This window comes from Salvelinus namaycush, chromosome 16, assembly GCF_016432855.1.
Source record: "Salvelinus namaycush isolate Seneca chromosome 16, SaNama_1.0, whole genome shotgun sequence".
NCBI classification, from domain to species: Eukaryota; Metazoa; Chordata; class Actinopteri; order Salmoniformes; family Salmonidae; genus Salvelinus; species Salvelinus namaycush.
This window is the reverse complement of record NC_052322.1, coordinates 40,614,700-40,634,884: the sequence shown is the minus strand read 5'-3', so window position 1 is coordinate 40,634,884 and position 20,185 is coordinate 40,614,700. Positions and strand designations below refer to the sequence as shown.

At 45.8% G+C, this 20,185-nt stretch overlaps 1 protein-coding gene across 1 annotated transcript in view; it reads right to left on the bottom strand.

The window, feature by feature from the left end:
• cacna2d3a (calcium channel, voltage-dependent, alpha 2/delta subunit 3a) overlaps window positions 1-20,185 on the bottom strand; it is a 238,163-nt gene that overhangs the window by 110,066 nt on the left and 107,912 nt on the right. Inside the window, exon 8 of the mRNA XM_039011568.1 lies at window positions 18,470-18,529. Coding sequence (XP_038867496.1) covers window positions 18,470-18,529 — 60 coding nt within the window. The remainder of the gene's footprint in view (window positions 1-18,469; window positions 18,530-20,185) is intronic.

Sequence of the window (20,185 nt, the reverse complement as noted above, 5' to 3'; positions counted from 1 at the left end):
CCTATATTGTATGACCCACAGTCAAGATAAAGAGAGGAGGGAGATCCGACATCTCTCTCACACGCTCACAAACATGCAGGCATGCACCCACACACAAACACACACCTCAACCGATCTCTTTTTAAAGAGCTCCGGATTACCCAGACAAATTCCTTTAAAAAATGTCACCACAGGCGAGAGAGAAAGAGAGAGACAGACAGAAAGAGAGAATTTAGAGAATAGGACCATTTCACAGGAAGAGACAAATAGAATTGACAGGGAAAACAATGTGTGAGAAGGACATGAGGTAACAACAGTGTGTGTTTGTGGTTAAATGAATGTATCTGTATGACTATGTGTCCCAAATGGCATCCTATTCCCGACATAGTGTACTACTTTTGACCAGAGCCCTGTGCACTATATAGGGAACAGGGTGCCATCTGGTACTACACTTGAGTTTGTGTGAGTCTCTAAGGAAAGGAAGAGAGAGGAGAGAGGAAGAGAGGTGGTGGGTAGTGAAGGTTCTATACAAGACAATGGTCCCTTCAGTCTCTGTCTAGAGAGAGATCCCAGAGAAGAGGAGTCAGCCTGCCTGAGACCCCTCCACCTCCACCTGCTCCCTCCACCTCCACCTGCCCACTCCATCTCCACCTCCACCTGCCCCCTTCCCCTCCACCTCCACCTGCCCCCTCCACCTCCACCTGCCCCCTCCACCTCCACCTGCTCCTTGCCCCCTTCAGCTCCACCTCCACCTGCCCCTCCACCTCTACCTACTCCCTGCCCCCTCCCCCTCCACCTGCCCCCTCCACCTCCACCTGTCCCCTCCACCTCCACCTGCTCCCTACCCCTTCCAGCACCACCTCCACCTGTCCCCTCCACCTCCACCTCCTCCCTGCCACTTCCAGCACCACCTCCAACTGTCCCCTCCACCTCCACCTCCTCCCTGCCACTTCCAGCTCCACCTCCGCCTGCCCCCTCCACCTGCCCCCTCCACCTCCACCTGCCCCCTGCCCCTCCACCTGCCCCCTTCACCTCCACCTGCCCCCTTCACCTCCACCTTCCCCCTTCACCTCCACCTGCCCTCTTCACCTCCAACTGCCCCCTTCACCTCCACCTGCCCCTTCACCTCCACCTGCCCCCTTCACCTCCACCTGCCCCCTTCACCTCCACCTGCCCCCTCCACCTGCACCTGCCCCCTGCCCCCTCCTCCTGCACCTGCCCCCTGCCCCCTCCACCTGCCCCCTCCACCTCCAACTGCCCCTTCACCTCCAACTGCCCCCTCCACCTCCACCTCCACCTGCCCCCTCCACCTCTACCTGCCCACTGCCCCCTCCACCTCCACCTGCCCCTCCACCTCAACCTGCTCCCTGCCCCCTTCACCTCCACCTGCCCCCTTCACCTCCACCTGCCCCTTCACCTCCACCTGCCCCCTTCAACTCCACCTGCTCCCTGCCCCTTCCAGCACCACCTACCCCTGCCCCTCCACCTCCACCTCCACCTGCCTCCTCCACCTCTACCTGCCCCCTGCCCCCTCCACCTCAACCTGCCCCCTTCACCTCCACCTGCCCCCTGCCCCCTCCACCTGCCCCCTTCACCTCCAACTGCCCCCTTCACCTCCACCTGCCCCCTCCACCTGCCCCTCCACCTCCACCTCAACTTGCTCCCTGCCCCCTTCACCTCCACCTGCCCCCTTCACCTCCACCTGCCCCCTGCCCCCTCCACCTGCCTCCTTCACCTCCACCTGCCCCCTCCACCTCCACCTGCCCCCTCCACCTCTACCTGCCCCCTGCCCCCTCCACCTCCACCTGCCCCTCCACCTCAACCTGCTCCCTGCCCCCTTCACCTCCACCTGCCCCCTTCACCTCCACCTGCCCCCTCCACCTCAACCTACTCCCTGCCCCTCCACCTCCACCTGCCCCCTTCACCTCCAACTGCCCCCTTCACCTCCACCTCTACCTGCCCCCTACCCCCTCTACCTGCCCCCTCCACCTCAACCTGCTCCCTGCCCCTCCACCTCTACCTGCCCCCTACCCCCTCTACCTGCCCCCTCCACCTCGACCTGCTCCCTGCCCCTCCACCTGCCCCCTCCACCTACTCCTTGCCCCTCCAGCTCCACTTCCACCTGCCCCCTCCACCTCGACCTGCTCCCTGCCCCCTCCATCTCCACCTGCCCCCTCCATCTCCACCTCCACCTGCCCACTCCACCTCCACCTCCACCTGCCCACTCCACCTCCACCTGCCCACTCCACCTCCACCTGCCCCCTCCATCTCCACCTCCACCTGCCCCCTCCACCTCCACCTGCCCCCTCCACCTGTCCCTTCCACCTGCACCTGCTCCCTGCCCCCTCCAGCTCCACCTGCCCCCTCCACCTCCACCAGCCTCCTCCACCTGCTCCCTGCCCCCTCCAGCTCCACCTCCACCTGCCCCCTCCACGGCGGCCTTTCTCAATAGCAAGGCTATTCAAGGCTTTATTGGCATGGGAAACATATGTTAACATTGCCAAAGCAAGTGAAGTAGATAATATACTAAAGTGAAATAAACAATAAAAACAGTAAACATTACACTCACAGAAGTTCCAAAAGAATAAAGGCATTTCTATATACAGTGTCATATTATGTATATATACAGTGTTATATTATGTCTATATACAGTGTTATATTATGTATATATACAGTGTTATATTATGTATATTTACAGTGTTATATTATGTCTATATACAGTGTTATATTATGTATATTTACAGTGTTATATTATGTATATATACAGTGTTATATTATGTATATTTACAGTGTTATATTATGTCTATATACAGTGTTATATTATGTATATTTACAGTGTTATATTATGTATATTTACAGTGTTATATTATGTCTATATACAGTGTTATATTATGTCTATATACAGTGTTATATTATGTATATATACAGTGTTATATTATGTCTATATACAGTGTTATATTATGTCTATATACAGTGTTATATTATGTCTATATACAGTGTTATATTATGTATATATACAGTGTTATATTATGTCTATATACAGTGTTATATTATGTCTATATACAGTGTTATATTATGTCTATATACAGTGTTATATTATGTCTATATACAGTGTTATATTATGTCTATATACAGTGTTATATTATGTCTATATACAGTGTTATATTATGTCTATATACAGTGTTATATTATGTCTATATACAGTGTTATATTATGTCTATATACAGTGTTATATTATGTCTATATATAGTGTTATATTATGTCTATATACAGTGTTATATTATGTCTATATATAGTGTTATATTATGTCTATATACAGTGTTGTAACGATGTGCAAATAGTTAAAGTACAAAAGGGAAACTAAATAAGCAGTCCCTCTCTCTCTCTCTCTCTCTCTCTCTCTCTCTCTCTCTATGTCAGTCTCTCTCTGTCTCTCTCTGTCTGTATGCTGTCTCTCTCTCTCTCTGTCTGCATAACCACACAGACAGTGCTTGACTTGTCTTTAGCTGTGGTTATCAGCTGCAGGCCCAGCTTTATGAACCTAAAGCTCTATTTGGCCTCTGGCTGCTGGGACGATGATGAGACAAACAATTACTATTGATTCAGCTTAGAGACACAACAACCACGGAACACTGCTCTTAAAAAAGTGCTTGTGTGTGTGTCTGTATGTGTGTGTGCGTGCATGCATGTGTGCACGTGTGTGTGTGTGCGTGAGAGACAGAGAGAGAAAGAGTGACAGAAAATAATACAAAATAAATAGCTAGAGGACAGGTACAATCTGCTGTCTCAGGGCTGTTACAGAATATCCCAGGTACAATCTGCTGTCTCAGGGCTGTTACAGAATATCCCAGGTACAATCTGCTGTCTCAGGGCTGTTACAGAATATCCCAGGTACAATCTGCTGTCTCAGGGCTGTTACAGAATATCCCAGGTACAATCTGCTGTCTCAGGGCTGTTACAGAATATCCCAGGTACAATCTGCTGTCTCAGGGCTGTTACAGAATATCCCAGGTACAATCTGCTGTCTCAGGGCTGTTACAGAATATCCCAGGTACAATCTGCTGTCTCAGGGCTGTTACAGAATTCCCCAGGTAAAAGAAACATCAACATTGATGCATAATTGATGCAGTCTCTAATTGACTAGTTTAAATTCACAGCGTGTGGGTTTAAATAGTGATAAAATATGCACTCATCGGCTGGCCTTCAGTAAGGCCAGATAGGATCCCTGACTCTGCACAGTGAAGGTTTCCCCTGTGTCACTAATGCAGTCCCACACACGCGCACACACACGCCCACACGCGCACACACACTCATTCACCACTAATGCAGTCCCTTATCACAGCACGTAATGGTTGATGTCCTATCAACACCCACTCATACAGATGAGAAGAGGGAGACAGTGAAAGATATTGAGGGGAGGGAGGGAGGGGGAGGGAGGGAGGGAGGGAGGGAGGGAGGGAGGGAGGGAGGGAGGGAGGGAGGGAGGGAGGGAGGGAGGGAGGGAGGGAGGGAGGGAGGGAGGGAGGGAGGGAGGGAGGGAGGGAGGGAGGGAGGGAGGGAGGGAAAAAGAGTTGACAGAGAAGTAGAAAGTGTGTCCATGTTCATGTTTTAATTTAGCATTTAAAAAGACAAACCTGAGGCTATATTGTCGATTGGCTCCTGTGAAAGTAAAAACGTTTGGGAATTTCGAGAAATCTCTCTGCTCCCTCTCCCTCCTTGACAACAAACGTCTCACCTAGAACTCAAATTACACACACACGCACACACACACAAACACACACACACACACACACACACACACACACACACAAACACACACACACAAACACACACACACACACACACACACACACACACACACACACACACACACACACACACACACACACACACACACACACACACACACACACACATGTATAGACACACACACACACACTCAACAGCCTCGGGGTGAAAGATAAGGAGGCTGTTTTTGATCCAGAGTGTTAACCATGACACAACAGCCTAAAGCGTTGACTTTAAACTCTCCTCACCTCTCCTCTCCTCTCCTCACCACTCTTCTCCACTCTCCTTCATTTCCCTCCTCTCCTCTCCTCACCACTCTTCTCCACTCTCCTTCATTTCCCTCCTTTCCTTTCCCACCTTCTCATATGCTCTCTGCCTTGTCTTTCCCCCTCTCCTTATTTCCCTCCTCTCCTCTCTTCTCCCCTCCCCTCCACTCACCGCCTGTCCTGTCCCCCCCTCCACCTCACCTCACCTCACCTCTCCTGTCCCCCCCCCCCCCCCCCCCCCCCCCCCCACCTCACCCTTCTTCTCTCCTCCTCCCTCCTCCCTCCTCCACTCGTCACGGTGTGTGTATCTGGGACCTGTGATTCCCTGGGTGTGAAAATGGGAGCAGTAAATAGCCCAGGGGACATGTGCAAATGTAAATAACTATGGTAAACAGCTCAGAGCCATGGACTGGTCTGGGTTTCTGTGAAAACTGAAACATTTGGAAGTTTAGGAAAAGTGAGAAACGCATACTTCCTGTGTCAACACAATAACTGTTTACCTCAGCTCTGCTAGTGAAGGCTTCCAAAAGCAGGTAGGCATGAATCACATTGTAAAAACATTTCAGCATCCTACACCATTACACCCATGATATCAAATAACATGTAGTTGTGTTCCCAATGCTTTCTCTGGTGTATTTGTTAAAGTCTTCTGACGTTCTAGAAGCTCATCTATAATGGAATGAGACAAGCTTTCATGTTAATCATAGCTGAGCTATTTTCCGCTCTGCAAATCATTCTGCAACATGAATTTTCAACATGGCGATCATATTATGCAGATCTGAATAATGTCATGGTCATGGTATAAAACAACACCATATATAGCACATCATCCTACACTGTAATGCAACTGCTCTCCCTTCTTTATTATCTTCTAAAAGAAAATGGTATTGCATATTTTAAAAGTGAAATTAAAAGGATTTAAAACACAGAATGAAATGGGCAAAAGGAGGGAAGAGTTACAAAAATTCGGGGAACTTTCAATAAATTTCTTGGTCTTCCAGAGATCCTGGTTCGAGGATTCCTGATTTCCTGCTTATTCCCTCCTCATTCCGGGAATCCTCTAACCGGGATTTCGGGAAAACCAGGGAATTTATTGAACCCTAGGAAAGGAAGAGAGGAAGAGACGCTCCGCTAAAGAATCCTTTCGCCTGTCGAGTCACCTAGTGGGTGAGATAGATTAGTTGGAAGGAGGTGTGTGTGTGTGTGTGTGTGTGTGTGTGTGTGTGTGTGTGTGTGTGTGTGTGTGTGTGTGTGTGTGTGTGTGTGTGTGTGTGTGTGTGTGTGTGTGTGTGTGTGCGTGCGTGCGTGCGTGCGTGCGTGCGTGCGTGCGTGCGTGCGTGCGTGCGTGCGTGCGTGCGTGCGTGCGTGCGTGCGTGCGTGCGTGCGTTCCTGCAGACAAGCAAGGCCATTCGCTGAATGAATGGTTTAAACATTCCCATCTCCACATCATCAACAATACACACCACACGGGCTGGAGGGGGAATAGAACAGGTAAGCTGTAGAAATACAGCTATTTTCCTGAACAGAGAAGGGCTCTATGGTCACCAAGTCAATCCTTCCTAAATCTACTTATATATAATACACTATACAGACAGACTTTACGGTATGTTACCCAGTAAAAAAAATAAAATCAAGCAATGTTTTTTAGAACCCAATTTAAACAGTCCCATTTTTTATGACATTCTTGCCGGGATAAGCCTTTTATATCTCCCATGCACATGCCGGCAAGGTTAGGAGTAGGAGTAGACGTGGGCGATGTGGATGGATGTCTATGTTAATAAATCCATTGAATGTACACCATCACAATGTAATCCATTATTAATTCATTTTAGGTAGGTTCTAAAAAACCTTTTATGACTAATAAAATGAAGGGTATATTATGTTGCTGGTCTGTGCAGCCTATATTCTAAATGGCTACGCCATGCACATGAAATCAGTAGTGATTTTGTTCATTAAACAGACAAGACACACCAGGCTACCCTGATCACAATCAACACACATATACAGCATTTTAGAATAGGCTAAGAATATCATTAAATATAACAGTAAAAAATACAATGAATAGTTTTACCACACATCATGAGTGACGGCAACGTTTGGAACAGCTGTCATATAACCAAAATGGATATTTTGAAAACGAGCCCAAGGTAAGCCCATGTTTTGTTCATCCATGTTTCATCTCTTTCCTATCCTCGCTCCGCTTTGTTAGGGAGCAGACGTAGGGTCTTACATTCAGAGTATCTTCATCCTGACACCAACTGAAAATAATAGCAATCTACATGTTCAAAAACATGTGAGTCTCGTGTTCATATTTCACAAGCTTCACGGGGCATTTGGAATTGCCTATACGCAATCTAACAAAATAATAGACCTAAAATTGATTTAGACTACATTATTGCATACTAAATGTTTCTGATCAGCGATAGATTAACTATTGTATATCGCCTCCACTTATTTGCCCAGCCACAGTTCACCAAATATACAGACAGAGATTAAATGAAACAAAATCACATTGATTGATTAAGACAAGCCACATGCTTTTGTCCGGAGGTACTGCAGGCCTAGGTTACTAAGCGACTGCAAGTGAAGAGCCAAAAAATTAACTTGTTAAGATACATAACACGCTGTCACAATGTTCTGATCATTGATAATCAATGAGTCGACTAGACAAGATGATCATGAACTGCACTCGCCTCAATTTAGCTAACAATTCCACAGTCTAATTGTAGTCTAATCAATATCCAAACAGAGATTCATTGAAAATAAAAATCTGACATCGATTGATTGAGTCCCCAGGATTGTCTTAAAGCAGCGTGAAACGGTGCGGAAATAGTTGACCACACCCGGGGAAGCTATTGCTTTAAATGCATTATAACTATTGGATGGCTTTGGGAGTATCAGTAAGCAACAATTTGAAGCCTTCAATGCATTAGCCTACGTTATCCCAATATTTTCCTCATTCATTGATATTTATTCCCACAGTAAATCTTTATGGATCCATCCAGTCAGGGGTGCAACTTTGGTTTTAGAAGTGTGGGGGGGGGGGGGGGGCATAATTATTTGTTATTCGAATTATTTGTATCCAGACGGATTGTCACGAACCGGCTCAAAGCCCGTAACAAAAGGGAGACAACGTGGAGATAAGGAATAACAAAACATATATTTATTAAATAAAGTAACTAAGTACAATATACAATGGTGTGTGTAATCAGTAATCAGTAGTGTAAGTGAGTGTTTAGCATGCATGAATGTGATAATGCAGGGTGTTGAAAGGTGCCAAAGCAAACAACCAAAAACCACCAAGATACACAACAAAATCTATCAAGGTGTCTGCTTGGAGAGAGTCTCTTCCATGAATGGGGAAGTGGTGTATTTATCCTATGACACAGCGGGCCCAGGTGTTTCCCATGTAGCTGACGACCCTCCCAACTCCGCCCACCGGCATCCTAATAAGGAAACAAGAACAAAGAGAGAATACGGCAGACAGAGTGGGAGGGTCGTCACACGGATAAACACTCCAAACAGTCTACCCGACCGCATGGAGGCCTCCGCATGGTCCTAAAGCACACCGTTACCGGCTTTTGTATCACATTCCAATGAGAAAATTGGGGGGACAAAAATGCAATTTCAGAATGTGGTTGGGAGGGACATGTCCCCCCGTCCCAGTGAAAGTTGCGCCCCTGCATCCAGTTTTGGCTGAGAAATACAGTGCATGTGGTGGACTATGCGATGAGATGGGTGAAGTGACATGCTTCGCAAAGTTTAGAACTGCCAGGAGGATAGTAGTAACAGGCGCTGCCTAGCAACCATCAACAGCTTAAGAGCATAGTGCGTGCCAATGCCGCCTTAGCATTACGGCTACATTTCATACTAAGCCGTAGGAAGAACTTTACACAGCAATCATGACTAGATCGGTTTCGACGGGGAAAAAAAGTAGAGTCTTTGTCACCGGCAATACCCTTCATTGGCGGGATACTAAAAGTAGCAAAATAAACGCCTTGATTTGAAAGGTGTAATATATGTCATCCATCCCTCCATCCATCCCTCTACTCCTCCCCTATTTCCACCATTCTGATACCCCAACACCGATCATGGGAGAATCTCAATTGCATACTCCTCGCGTCCTCTCTCCTCACTCCTTCTCAAAACCCATTGGAGGAGAAGTTCATACAGGAGGGAACTCTGGCTTTCTCATGTAATGGGTTTTGAGAAGGAGGCGAGAAGAGAGGAGAAAGGATGCGAGGAGTGAACAATTCAGATTCTCCCCACGAAAATGTAATTTGGCCTTGCTGAGTGGGGCTTTTGATTGGCTATCATAAGTCAGAGAGGACAGTGATTGGCTATCATAAGTCAGGGAGAACAGTGATTGGCTATCAGAAGCCAGGGAGAGAGGGGGAATTATCTAAACTGGCAGGAAGACAGGGAGAACACAGCAGAGGTTGAGGGGATTGTCTCTCAAAACACCCCTGCCAAACATTCACACAGTAGAACAACAGAATGTGAAAAACGGAAGGAAGCTACTGTTCGATGACTACGACTCAGACTTCATTTCAGTGCCACTCGATTGGTCCCAGTTCTGTCACACGAGTCTGTGATTGGGTAATTACCACATATTCAACTCGAGGGAGAGATTTGATTGGCTGCAGAGGGCAGGAGGGGTGGAGCATGGCCATTTGCATGAACACTGACTGAGGGAGAAAATCAGAATGGGAGCAGATTACCCCACTGGTTCCACATGGGAGAGGGAGAGCTCTGGATAGGCAAGATAAGGACATTTATATCAAACTGCTGCCAGCCAAATATGTATCCAATAACCAAAAAGCACAAACAATTTATAATAAATCCAAATAGCGATGGAAGAGGCTTCACCCTACAGCGGGGATGGGAAGGGGTATTTTTAGCAAGGCTGGTGATAATTACTATCTATTCAGTGTGTTCAGCAGGAGAGCCAGATCTGAAATGCCACTGTCAGTGCTACGCACGTACACACACACACAGTTACATTACACACACACACAGGCACGCACACACACACACAAGTTCTGATCTCTACCGAGTAGGGAACCCAACCGTTTAATTACACATTCAGAAAGTTCAATACGCAATTAGAGACAATCACACTGTCCTAGCTCTGCTTGCAACAAGATCTCATAGTTTCCCTTCCAAACCGACGTATTATGGATGAACGTCTATTTTCTACGCGTTAATTCTGCATAGTTACAGGGATAATTCCATTTGGTTACAGGGTTAATTCCACATGGGTACAGCGTTAAAACAGAAACAACTCAAAGGTTAACAGTCTAGGGTTTAATTACTAGTGGTTAAGGGTAGGGCTATGGTTAGGGGAAGGCTTAAAACAAAATAATAAAAAACGATGCCCTATTACCATCAAGTATCTTCAAGTATTCTCATGGCTTGCTAGAGCATTGTGAACTGCTGTGGTACAGTGGTCTAAGCAGCACCCTCCGGCTGTGAACACTGAGGAAGGTATATATCCACCTTCTCAACACCTTTTCAAACGTCCGAAAACAAAGTATTTTTCTAGTGATCAGCCTCATACTCAAAAGCACTGACAAACAACCTTCTGATTTAACAGCACAATATGCACACACACACACACACACACACACACACACACACACACACACACACACACACACACACACACACACACACACACACACACACACACACACACAAAATCAAAACCCTGAGTTTTGGACAACAAACTGGTTGATACATTCATCCACTATGGAATCCGACTGTATTGAGCGTATCTGATCCCAGATAGTCCCAATCTCAGGGGACCAGGTGATAATGATATGGGGACTACATTACATGACTTGTCATTATCTCTGCTTAGACACACACATTACCCCCCCTCCATCATCTCCATTACCTCTGAACAGCCAGCACGCAATTACACATTACTGGGCTGTCACCATGGCAACAGCAAACCCATAGCTACCTACAGTACCTACCTACCTACCTGTGTTGAATGGCTTGAATCTCAAAATGGCTGATGGGAGTCCACAGGTAAAATGGAATCATCACTGGCAGAATTGACATCAAGTTTCAAGAAATTATCTGATGTCAATGTAGGCTACCTGTAATTCTTTAGTAGTGACAAGGGCTGGGTCGTTCTTTAGTAGTGACCAGAGCTGGGTCGTTCTTTAATAGTGACCAGAGCTGGGTTGTTCTTTAGTAGTGACCAGAGCTGGGTCGTTCTTTAGTAGTGACAAGAGCTGGGTCGTTCTATAGTAGTGACAAGAGCTGGGTCGTTCTTTAGTTGTGACCAGAGCTGGGTCGTTCTTTAGTAGTGACAAGAGCTGGGTCGATCTTTAGTAGTGACAAGAGCTGGGTCGTTCTTTAGTAGTGACAAGAGCTGGGTCGTTCTTTAGTAGTGACCAGAGCTGGGTCGTTCTTTAGTTGTGACCAGAGCTGGGTCGTTCTTTAGTAGTGACAAGAGCTGGGTCGATCTTTAGTAGTGACGAGAGCTGGGTCGATCTTTAGTAGTGACAAGCGCTGGGTCGTTCTTTAGTAGTGACCAGAGCTGGGTCGTTCTTTAGTAGTGACGAGAGCTGGGTCGATCTTTACTAGTGACAAGAGCTGGGTCGTTCTTTAGTAGTGACGAGAGCTGGGTCGATCTTTACTAGTGACAAGAGCTGGGTCGTTCTTTAGTAGTGACCAGAGCTGGGTCGAGCTTTAGTAGTGACGAGAGCTGGGTCGATCTTTAGTAGTGACCAGAGCTGGGTCGATCTTTAGTAGTGACAAGAGCTGGGTCGATCTTTAGTAGTGACAAGAGCTGGGTCGTTCTTTAGTAGTGACCAGAGCTGGGTCGTTCTTTAGTAGTGACCAGAGCTGGGTCGTTCTTTAGTAGTGACCAGAGCTGGGTCGTGTGAAGGCACAAAACTGAAGAAAACGGTAGATGAACTCAGATTCAGATTGTGTAATACTGTGGTCACATGTACAGGGTTGCAGGTGTGATTGCAGGGTACAGTGAACATATTATCATAGAAATAGCACTTTATAATAACAACAGTAGCAGTGATGAATATATACATGTCCACTGGGGTGGAGGCAGAGTAAAGACTGTTGAGGGGCTGGGGGGGATGACCATAGGGGGGGGTGGGGGGATGACCATAGGGGGGGTGGGGGATGACCATAGGGGGGGGTGGGGGGGATGACCATAGGGGGGGTGGGGGATGACCATAGGGGGGGTGGGGAGATGACCATAGGGGGGGTGGGGGATGACCATAGGGGGGGTGGGGGATGACCATAGGGGGGGTGGGGGATGACCATAGGGGGGGTGGGGGGATGACCATAGGGGGGGTGGGGGATGACCATAGGGGGGGTGGGGGGATGACCATAGGGGGGGGTGGGGGATGACCATAGGGGGGGTGGGGGGGATGACCATAGGGGGGGTGGTGGGGATGACCATAGGGGGGGTGGGGGGATGACCATAGGGGGGGTGGGGGGGATGACCATAGGGGGGGTGGTGGGGATGACCATAGGGGGGGTGGGGGGATGACCATAGGGGGAGCAGCAGAATGGCCATTGAGGGGGTGGGGGGATGACCATAGGGGGGGTGGGGGGATGACCATAGGGGGGGTGGGGGGGATGACCAGAGGGGGAGCAGCAGAATGACCATTGAGGGGGTGGGGGGGATGACCATAGGGGGGGTGGGGGGAATGACCAGAGGGGGAGAAGCAGAATGACATTGAGGGGGTGGGGGGGATGACCACAGGGGGAGCAGCAGAATGACCATTGAGGGGGTGGGGGGTATGACCACAGGGGGGTGGGGGGGATGACCACAGGGGGAGCAGCAGAATGACCATTGAGGGGGTGGGGGGTATGACCACAGGGGGGTGGGGGGGATGACCACAGGGGGAGCAGCAGAATGACCATTGAGGGGGTGGAGGGTATGACCACAGGGGGAGCAGCAGAAAGACCATTGAGTGAAATAAAAACAAAAATAATAATATGCATATTAACAACTGCAACACGTTGGGGTGTGGGCAGAGTAAAAACTGTTGGGGGGTGGAATGTCCATAGAGGGAGTAGAAGGGGGGGAGCAGCAGGGTAAAGAATGTCCATAGGGGAAGTAGCAGGTAAGGTAAGTGAGAGTTAAAGGTGTGTGGGAATGTCCATAGAGGAAGTAGCAGGTAAGGTAAGTGAGAGTTGAGGGCGTGTGGGAGGGGTGTCAATGGGGGGAGTAGTTGACCATGTCCAATAAGAGCACACGTTTTAATTTTTCCATTTCAAAACATTACTTAGACATCATTGAAACTGTAATGTGAAATGGAGCATGTACTTATTTTATTTACCTAGGCAAGTCAGTTAAGAACAAATTCTTATTTTGAATAACGGCCTAGGAACAGTTCAGGAGCAGAACGACAGATTCTTACCTTGTCAGATCGGGGATTCGACCTTGCAACCTTTCAGTTACAAGTCCAACGCTCTAACCACTAGGCTACCTGCCGCCCCGGTAGGCATATAAGAACTTTTTTTTTTACTGTTTCCAACGGGTACTGAGAGATGGAGTGCCATACTATCAAACCTTTAGCCCTGTCAATAAACTGAAACAACAGTCCTCACTTTGCTGAGCTAATCTCTGCCAAATAATTACACCCATAAACTACTGCTGCTGCCCTCGACACTAACAGCCTGAGACCCATCACACTCACTGATACAGACACCGAGAGGACTAAACAAACATTAGTGATTGCTACTGCGATGACTCTCACCAAACAGACAAAAGGAACCTTATTGATGAAATCATTTTGTAATTCTCACACAGTTTACAACATGTACAGTGCATTCAGGAATTATTCAGACCACTTGACTTTTTCCAGATTTTGTTACCTTACAGTCATAATCTAAAATTGAATAAATAGATTTTTTTCCTCATCAATCTACACACAATACCTCCATAATGACAGAGCAAAAACAGATTTTTATTTAAAAATAAACTGAAATATCCCAATTGGCACCTTTGGCAATTGGGATCTTCTTGAGTATGACGCTACAAGCTTGGCACACCTGTATTTGGGGAGTTTCTCCCATTCTTCTCTGCAGATCCTTTCAAGCTATGTCAGGTTGGATGTGGACAGTCGCTGAAAAGCTATTTTCAGGTCTCTCCAGAGATGTTCGTTTGGGTTCAAGACTGGGCTCTAGCTGGGTGACTGAAGGACATTCAGAGACTTGTCCCGAAGCCACTACTGCGTCGCCTTGGCTGTGTGCTTAGGGTCTTTGTCCTGTTGGAAGTTGAATCTTTGCCCCAGTCTGAGGTCCTGAGCGCTCTGGAGCAGGTTTTCATCAAGGACCTCTTTACTTTGCTCCGTTCATATTTCCCTCTATCCTGACTAGTCTCCCAGTCCCTGCCGCTGAAAAACATCCCCACAGCATGATGCTGCCACCACCATGTTTCACCGTAGGGATGGTGCAAGGTTTCCTCCAGACGTGACTCTTAGCATTCAGGCCAAAAAGTTCAATCTTGGTTTCATCAGACCAGAGAATCTTGTTTCTCATGGTCTGAGAGTCCTTTAGGTGCCGTTTTGGTAGACTCCATGCGGGCTGTCATGTGCATTTTACAGAGGAATGGCTTCTGTCTGGCCACTATACCATAAAGGACTGATTGGTGGAGTGCTGCCGAGATGGTTGTCCTTCTAGAAGGTCCTCCCATCTCCTCAGAGGAACTCTGGAGCATCATCGGGTTCATGGTCACCTCCCTGACCAAGGCCCTTCTCCCCCCACTGCACAGTTTGGCCAGGCGGCCAGCTCTGGGAAGATTCTTGGTGGTTCCAAACGTCTTCCATTTAAGAATGATGGAGGCCACTGTGTTCTTGGTGATCTTCAATGCTGCAGAAATTTTTTGGAACCCTTCCCCAAATCTGTGCCTCGACACAATCCTGTCTTGTAGCTCTACGGACAATTCCTTCGACCTCATGGCTTGATTTTTGCTCTGACATGCACTGTCAACTGTGGGACCTTATATAGACAGGTGTGCCTTTCCAAATCATGTCCAATCAATTGAATTTACCACAGGTGGACTCCAAGGATGATCAATGGAAATGCACTTGAGCTCAATTTCAAGTCTCATAGCAAAGGGTCTGAATCCTTATGTAAATAAGGTATTTCAGTTTTTATTTTTAATACATTTGTAAAAAAATAATAATCTAAAAACCAGTTTTTGCTTTGTCATTATTGGGTATTGATGAGGAAAACAATGAATTTAATACATTTTAGAATAAGGCTGGTACGTAACAAAATGTGGAACAACAATCAACATATTTTTTAAAAAGTCCAATCAAAAATAGTAGTTTTTTATTATGTAGTTAGATAAAGGTAGTATGCAAAGTAATAACCTGATACATACACAATATGATAGACAAACACTGATACAGACACTGAGAGGACTAACGAAACATTACTGATACAGACACTGAGAGGACTAACGAAACATTAATGATACAGACACTGAGGGGACTTACCAAACATTACCGATACAGACACTGAGAGGACTAACCAAACATTAATGATACAGACACTGAGAGGACTAACCAAACATTACTGATACAGACACTGAGAGGACTAACCAAACATTAATGATACAGACACTGAGAGGACTAACCAAACATTAATGATACAGACACTGAGAGGACTAACCAAACATTAATGATACAGACACTGAGAGGACTAACCAAACATTAATGATACAGACACTGAGAGGACTAACCAAACATTAATGATACAGACACTGAGAGGACTAACCAAACATTACTGATACAGACACTGAGAGGACTAACCAAACATTAATGATACAGACACTGAGAGGACTAACCAAACATTACCGATACAGACACTGAGAGGACTAACCAAACATTAATGATACAGACACTGAGAGGACTAACCAAACATTAATGATACAGACACTGAGAGGACTAACCAAACATTAATGATACAGACACTGAGAGGACTAACCAAACATTAATGATACAGACACTGAGAGGACTAACCAAACATTAATGATACAGACACTGAGAGGACTAACCAAACATTAATGATACAGACACTGAGAGGACTAACCAAACATTAATGATACAGACACTGAGAGGACTAACCAAACATTAATGATACAGACACTGAGAGGACTAACCAAACAGATAAATTAAATAATCTAATGGACAACATCAACAAAGCCCTTAAATGCCAAATTGTTTTGCTTCTGTAAAATGAGGGGGAACCTGCTGACACAGGTGAGACGGGAGCAATACCTGGGTCAGTGTTAAGAGACCAGGCTCACTGTTAAGAGACCAGGGTCAGTGTTAAGAGACCAGGGTCAGTGTTAAGAGACCAGGGTCAGTGTTAAGAGACCAGGGTCAGTGTTAAGAGGCCAGGGTCAGTGTTAAGAGACCAGGGTCAGTATTAAGAGGCCAGGGTCAGTGTTAAGAGACCAGGGTCAGTGTTAAGAGACCAGGGTCAGTGTTAAGAGACCAGGGTCAGTATTAAGAGGCCAGGGTCAGTGTTAAGAGACCAGGGTCAGTGTTAAGAGACCAGGGTCAGTGTTAAGAGACCAGGGTCAGTATTAAGAGACCAGGGTCAGTGTTAAGAGACCAGGGTCAGTATTAAGAGGCCAGGGTCAGTGTTAAGAGACCAGGGTCAGTGTTAAGAGACCAGGGTCAGTGTTAAGAGACCAGGGTCAGTGTTAAGAGACCAGGGTCAGTATTAAGAGGCCAGGGTCAGTGTTAAGAGACCAGGGTCAGTGTTAAGAGACCAGGGTCAGTGTTAAGAGACCAGGGTCAGTGTTAAGAGACCAGGGTCAGTGTTAAGAGACCAGGGTCAGTGTTAAGAGACCAGGGTCAGTATTAAGAGACCAGGGTCAGTATTAAGAGACCAGTTCTCTTAACCAGTTCTCTTGATTCCAATATAGGAGATGAATTGAAGAGTTTAATTCCTAAACACTACAGTAACAGTACTATTTATGTACAGTATATATCCATTTTCAGAAATACTCAGAAATATTGGTAAATTAGCTTTTATTGTTTAAAGAATTTCTGTAAGAGATTGGTGTTTTTTCGCAATCTAATCATGGCATGGGGATGTTCAATGACACATGTATTTGTTTAAAATCAATCACTTTTGTTTTTGCAAAATGCTATATATTGGCCTCACTCTCAGAGAAATGAATAGTACTGTTAGGTTTTACAGTTAAATGTAACAACTAACTACATGTTTAATAAAGAACTGTACAAATCACACATTTAAACACATTTTTGTAATAATAATTGAATACAGTGATATGAGATCTGTATGTAAATCATTTTATCTTTTAGCACATGCTCTTATCCAGAGTGACTTACAGTAAGTGCATTAAAACAGCTAGGTGAATTAACCACATATCACAGTCAAATATACAGGATACGAACATTCCATTCCTGCTAAACAATGAATATATAGCGTTTTACAAAAATGAAGACATTTCCATACATAACTATAATCTATGATTTAAAAAAAATCTGAGAACAATAATATTTTACACACGTGAAGGCACCAATAAGCAATAATTTCTGATTAAAAAACACAAATGTGAAAAATGTGTGCATATTGCGTAAAAAATCCCCGCAAAAACGGAAAACTATTGGTAATCCTTCAATTGGAAATTCAATTCACCTCGCCCTTCAATCCAATCCCATCGACACATACACACACACAAGCACACACTCGTACACTTGCACACATGCTAAAGTTGCTCTCTCTCTGCTAAAGCCGCTGAAATGGATTTGAAGCATAACTGAGGCTGAGAAAAAGCTGTGTTGGACTGAGTTTGCAGATATGTCTGAGTCTATTTCTGCATGCTCTTGTGTGTGTGTGTGTGTGTGTGTGTGTGTGTGTGTGTGTGTGTGTGTGTGTGTGTGTGTGTGTGTGTGTGTGTGTGTGTGTGTGTGTGTGTGTGTGTGTGTGTGTGCGTGTGTGTGTGTGCATTATATCTACGAGAGGTTTAATTTGAAAGTGGCAAGACACAAGGCCAGATTATGGGTCTTTCTGGGCTTGCACCCTCAGGTGTATTTTTAGAAGGGAAAAGAGGGTTAGCCAGTGAAGTGAAACGGACATGAATGAAATTGCTAATGCTTTTCCCTCTCTTCCTGCCCCTCCTGCATTTAAACGAAGCTATCTAGCTGTGGCTATGTGGTGACTGTCATCTTCTGGGCCATTTAATTGTGGATCTTCAAAACACTCTCCTATATGATAACAATTTTTGTGGTACAACATTATTTCAATCACATACAGTAGAACACAATTCCTCTGGTCGTCATATTCATGTTAATAACCCCAACATGTTGAACCGTAGATCACCTGTGCAGCACAGGACCGTGTTAGCCCACGAAGCTAAAGCACTAGCTCTGGGAGCTAGCATACGTTCTACTGTCACATACCTGTAGGTCTGGGTCATCTTCATGCTGCAGGTGGGCCTCCTCTGCTGCCTCCACCAGACGCTTTAGGGAGATATATATATATATAGAGAGAGAGAGAGAGAGAGAGAGAGAGAGAGAGAGAGAGAGAGAGAGAGCGAGAGCGAGAGCGAGAGCGAGAGCGAGAGAGAGAGAGAGAGAGAGAGAGAGAGAGAGAGAATAGTTATAGTAGTTTACCAATCCTTTACTAATTAATATTAGCAGCAAAACACCACACTACTGTTCATGAGGATCATATAAATTAAGTGAATATGTTGCCTACTGCTTATAACAACATCTGTCACCATGGTAACACACTTGATAACACTCAATGATAACACACACACTCAATCACACACACACACTTGGCCACTATGTAGATTGAAGCTATTTCATTCAGCAACAGAAGTAATGACACCCTAAGGGTTTCTGGACGCTCCAAACAAAAACTCCATCACACACACACACGCACACGCACACGCACACATACACACATACACACACACACACACACACACACGCACGCACGCACGCACACACACACACACACACACACACACACACACACACACACACACACACACACGCACATACACACACACACACGCACATACACACATGCACACACGCACACACGCACACACACACACACGCACACGTACACGTACACGCACACGCACACGCACATACACACATACACACACACACACACACTCTGACTCCATCCCCACCGCTTCGCTGGCCTGCCGTCTGCTGCGTACACCTACAGGGCATTGTGGGTATCTGATTCTAGCTGTCTTTATTTGTCTCTTTTCCTAAGAGTGGGTACTCTGCTTGCTTCTACGTGCATGTATGCTTGTTTTCGCCTGTGTGTTTGCATATTAGCGTGTGTGTTTGTTCCTCTCCCCAGAGTGAGGTTATCAGTTAAACCCCCAACACAACCTGGTCTCAGAGCATTTCGTATTATTCTGTATGTAAAGCCTAGACATTTAGTATGCTATGTTACATCTCGTATGGTATATATTCATTTGTGGATGTCCACCACCCATTTCGTATAATATGATACAAATTACATTTCGTACAATATGTTACGAATTTGCAAAACATACAATAGGTTACGAATTTGCAAAAACATATGATATTATATGAATTATAGCTAGGATAGGATTTAGGGTTAGGGTTAAGGGTAGGGTTAAGTTTAGGAGTTAGGTTAAAGGGTTAAGGTTAGGGTTAGAAGAAGGGTTAGATAAAAGGGTTAAGGTTAGGGTTAGGGGAAGGGTTGGCTAATATGCTAAGTAGTTGCAAAGTAGCAAAACAATGAGTAAGTAGTTGAAAAGTTGCTAATTAGATAAAGTTGACCGTGATGAGATTCGAACTCACAACCTTCAGGTTGCAAGACGTTTGCTTTATATGCCTGAACAACCACCTTACTTTGACGTTTGCTTTAAGTAACCATCTGTCTTATGTAACCATACCAAACGTAACACCAGCATACTAATTTGTATCCCGGTTTTACGTTTACTATTTCATGTCCAGTCTATGAGACCAGGCTGCCTAACAAGGTATCATGGTTTCACTTCAGTATTCAAATTTTGCCAGGGGTTAGAGTTATGCGGGGATAAATGGTTAAGTTTAAGCATGAATTCTGGCAAGGAGTAAGGTTTGGGATAGGGTTAAAACAGAGGACTGCCTAGCTCTGGG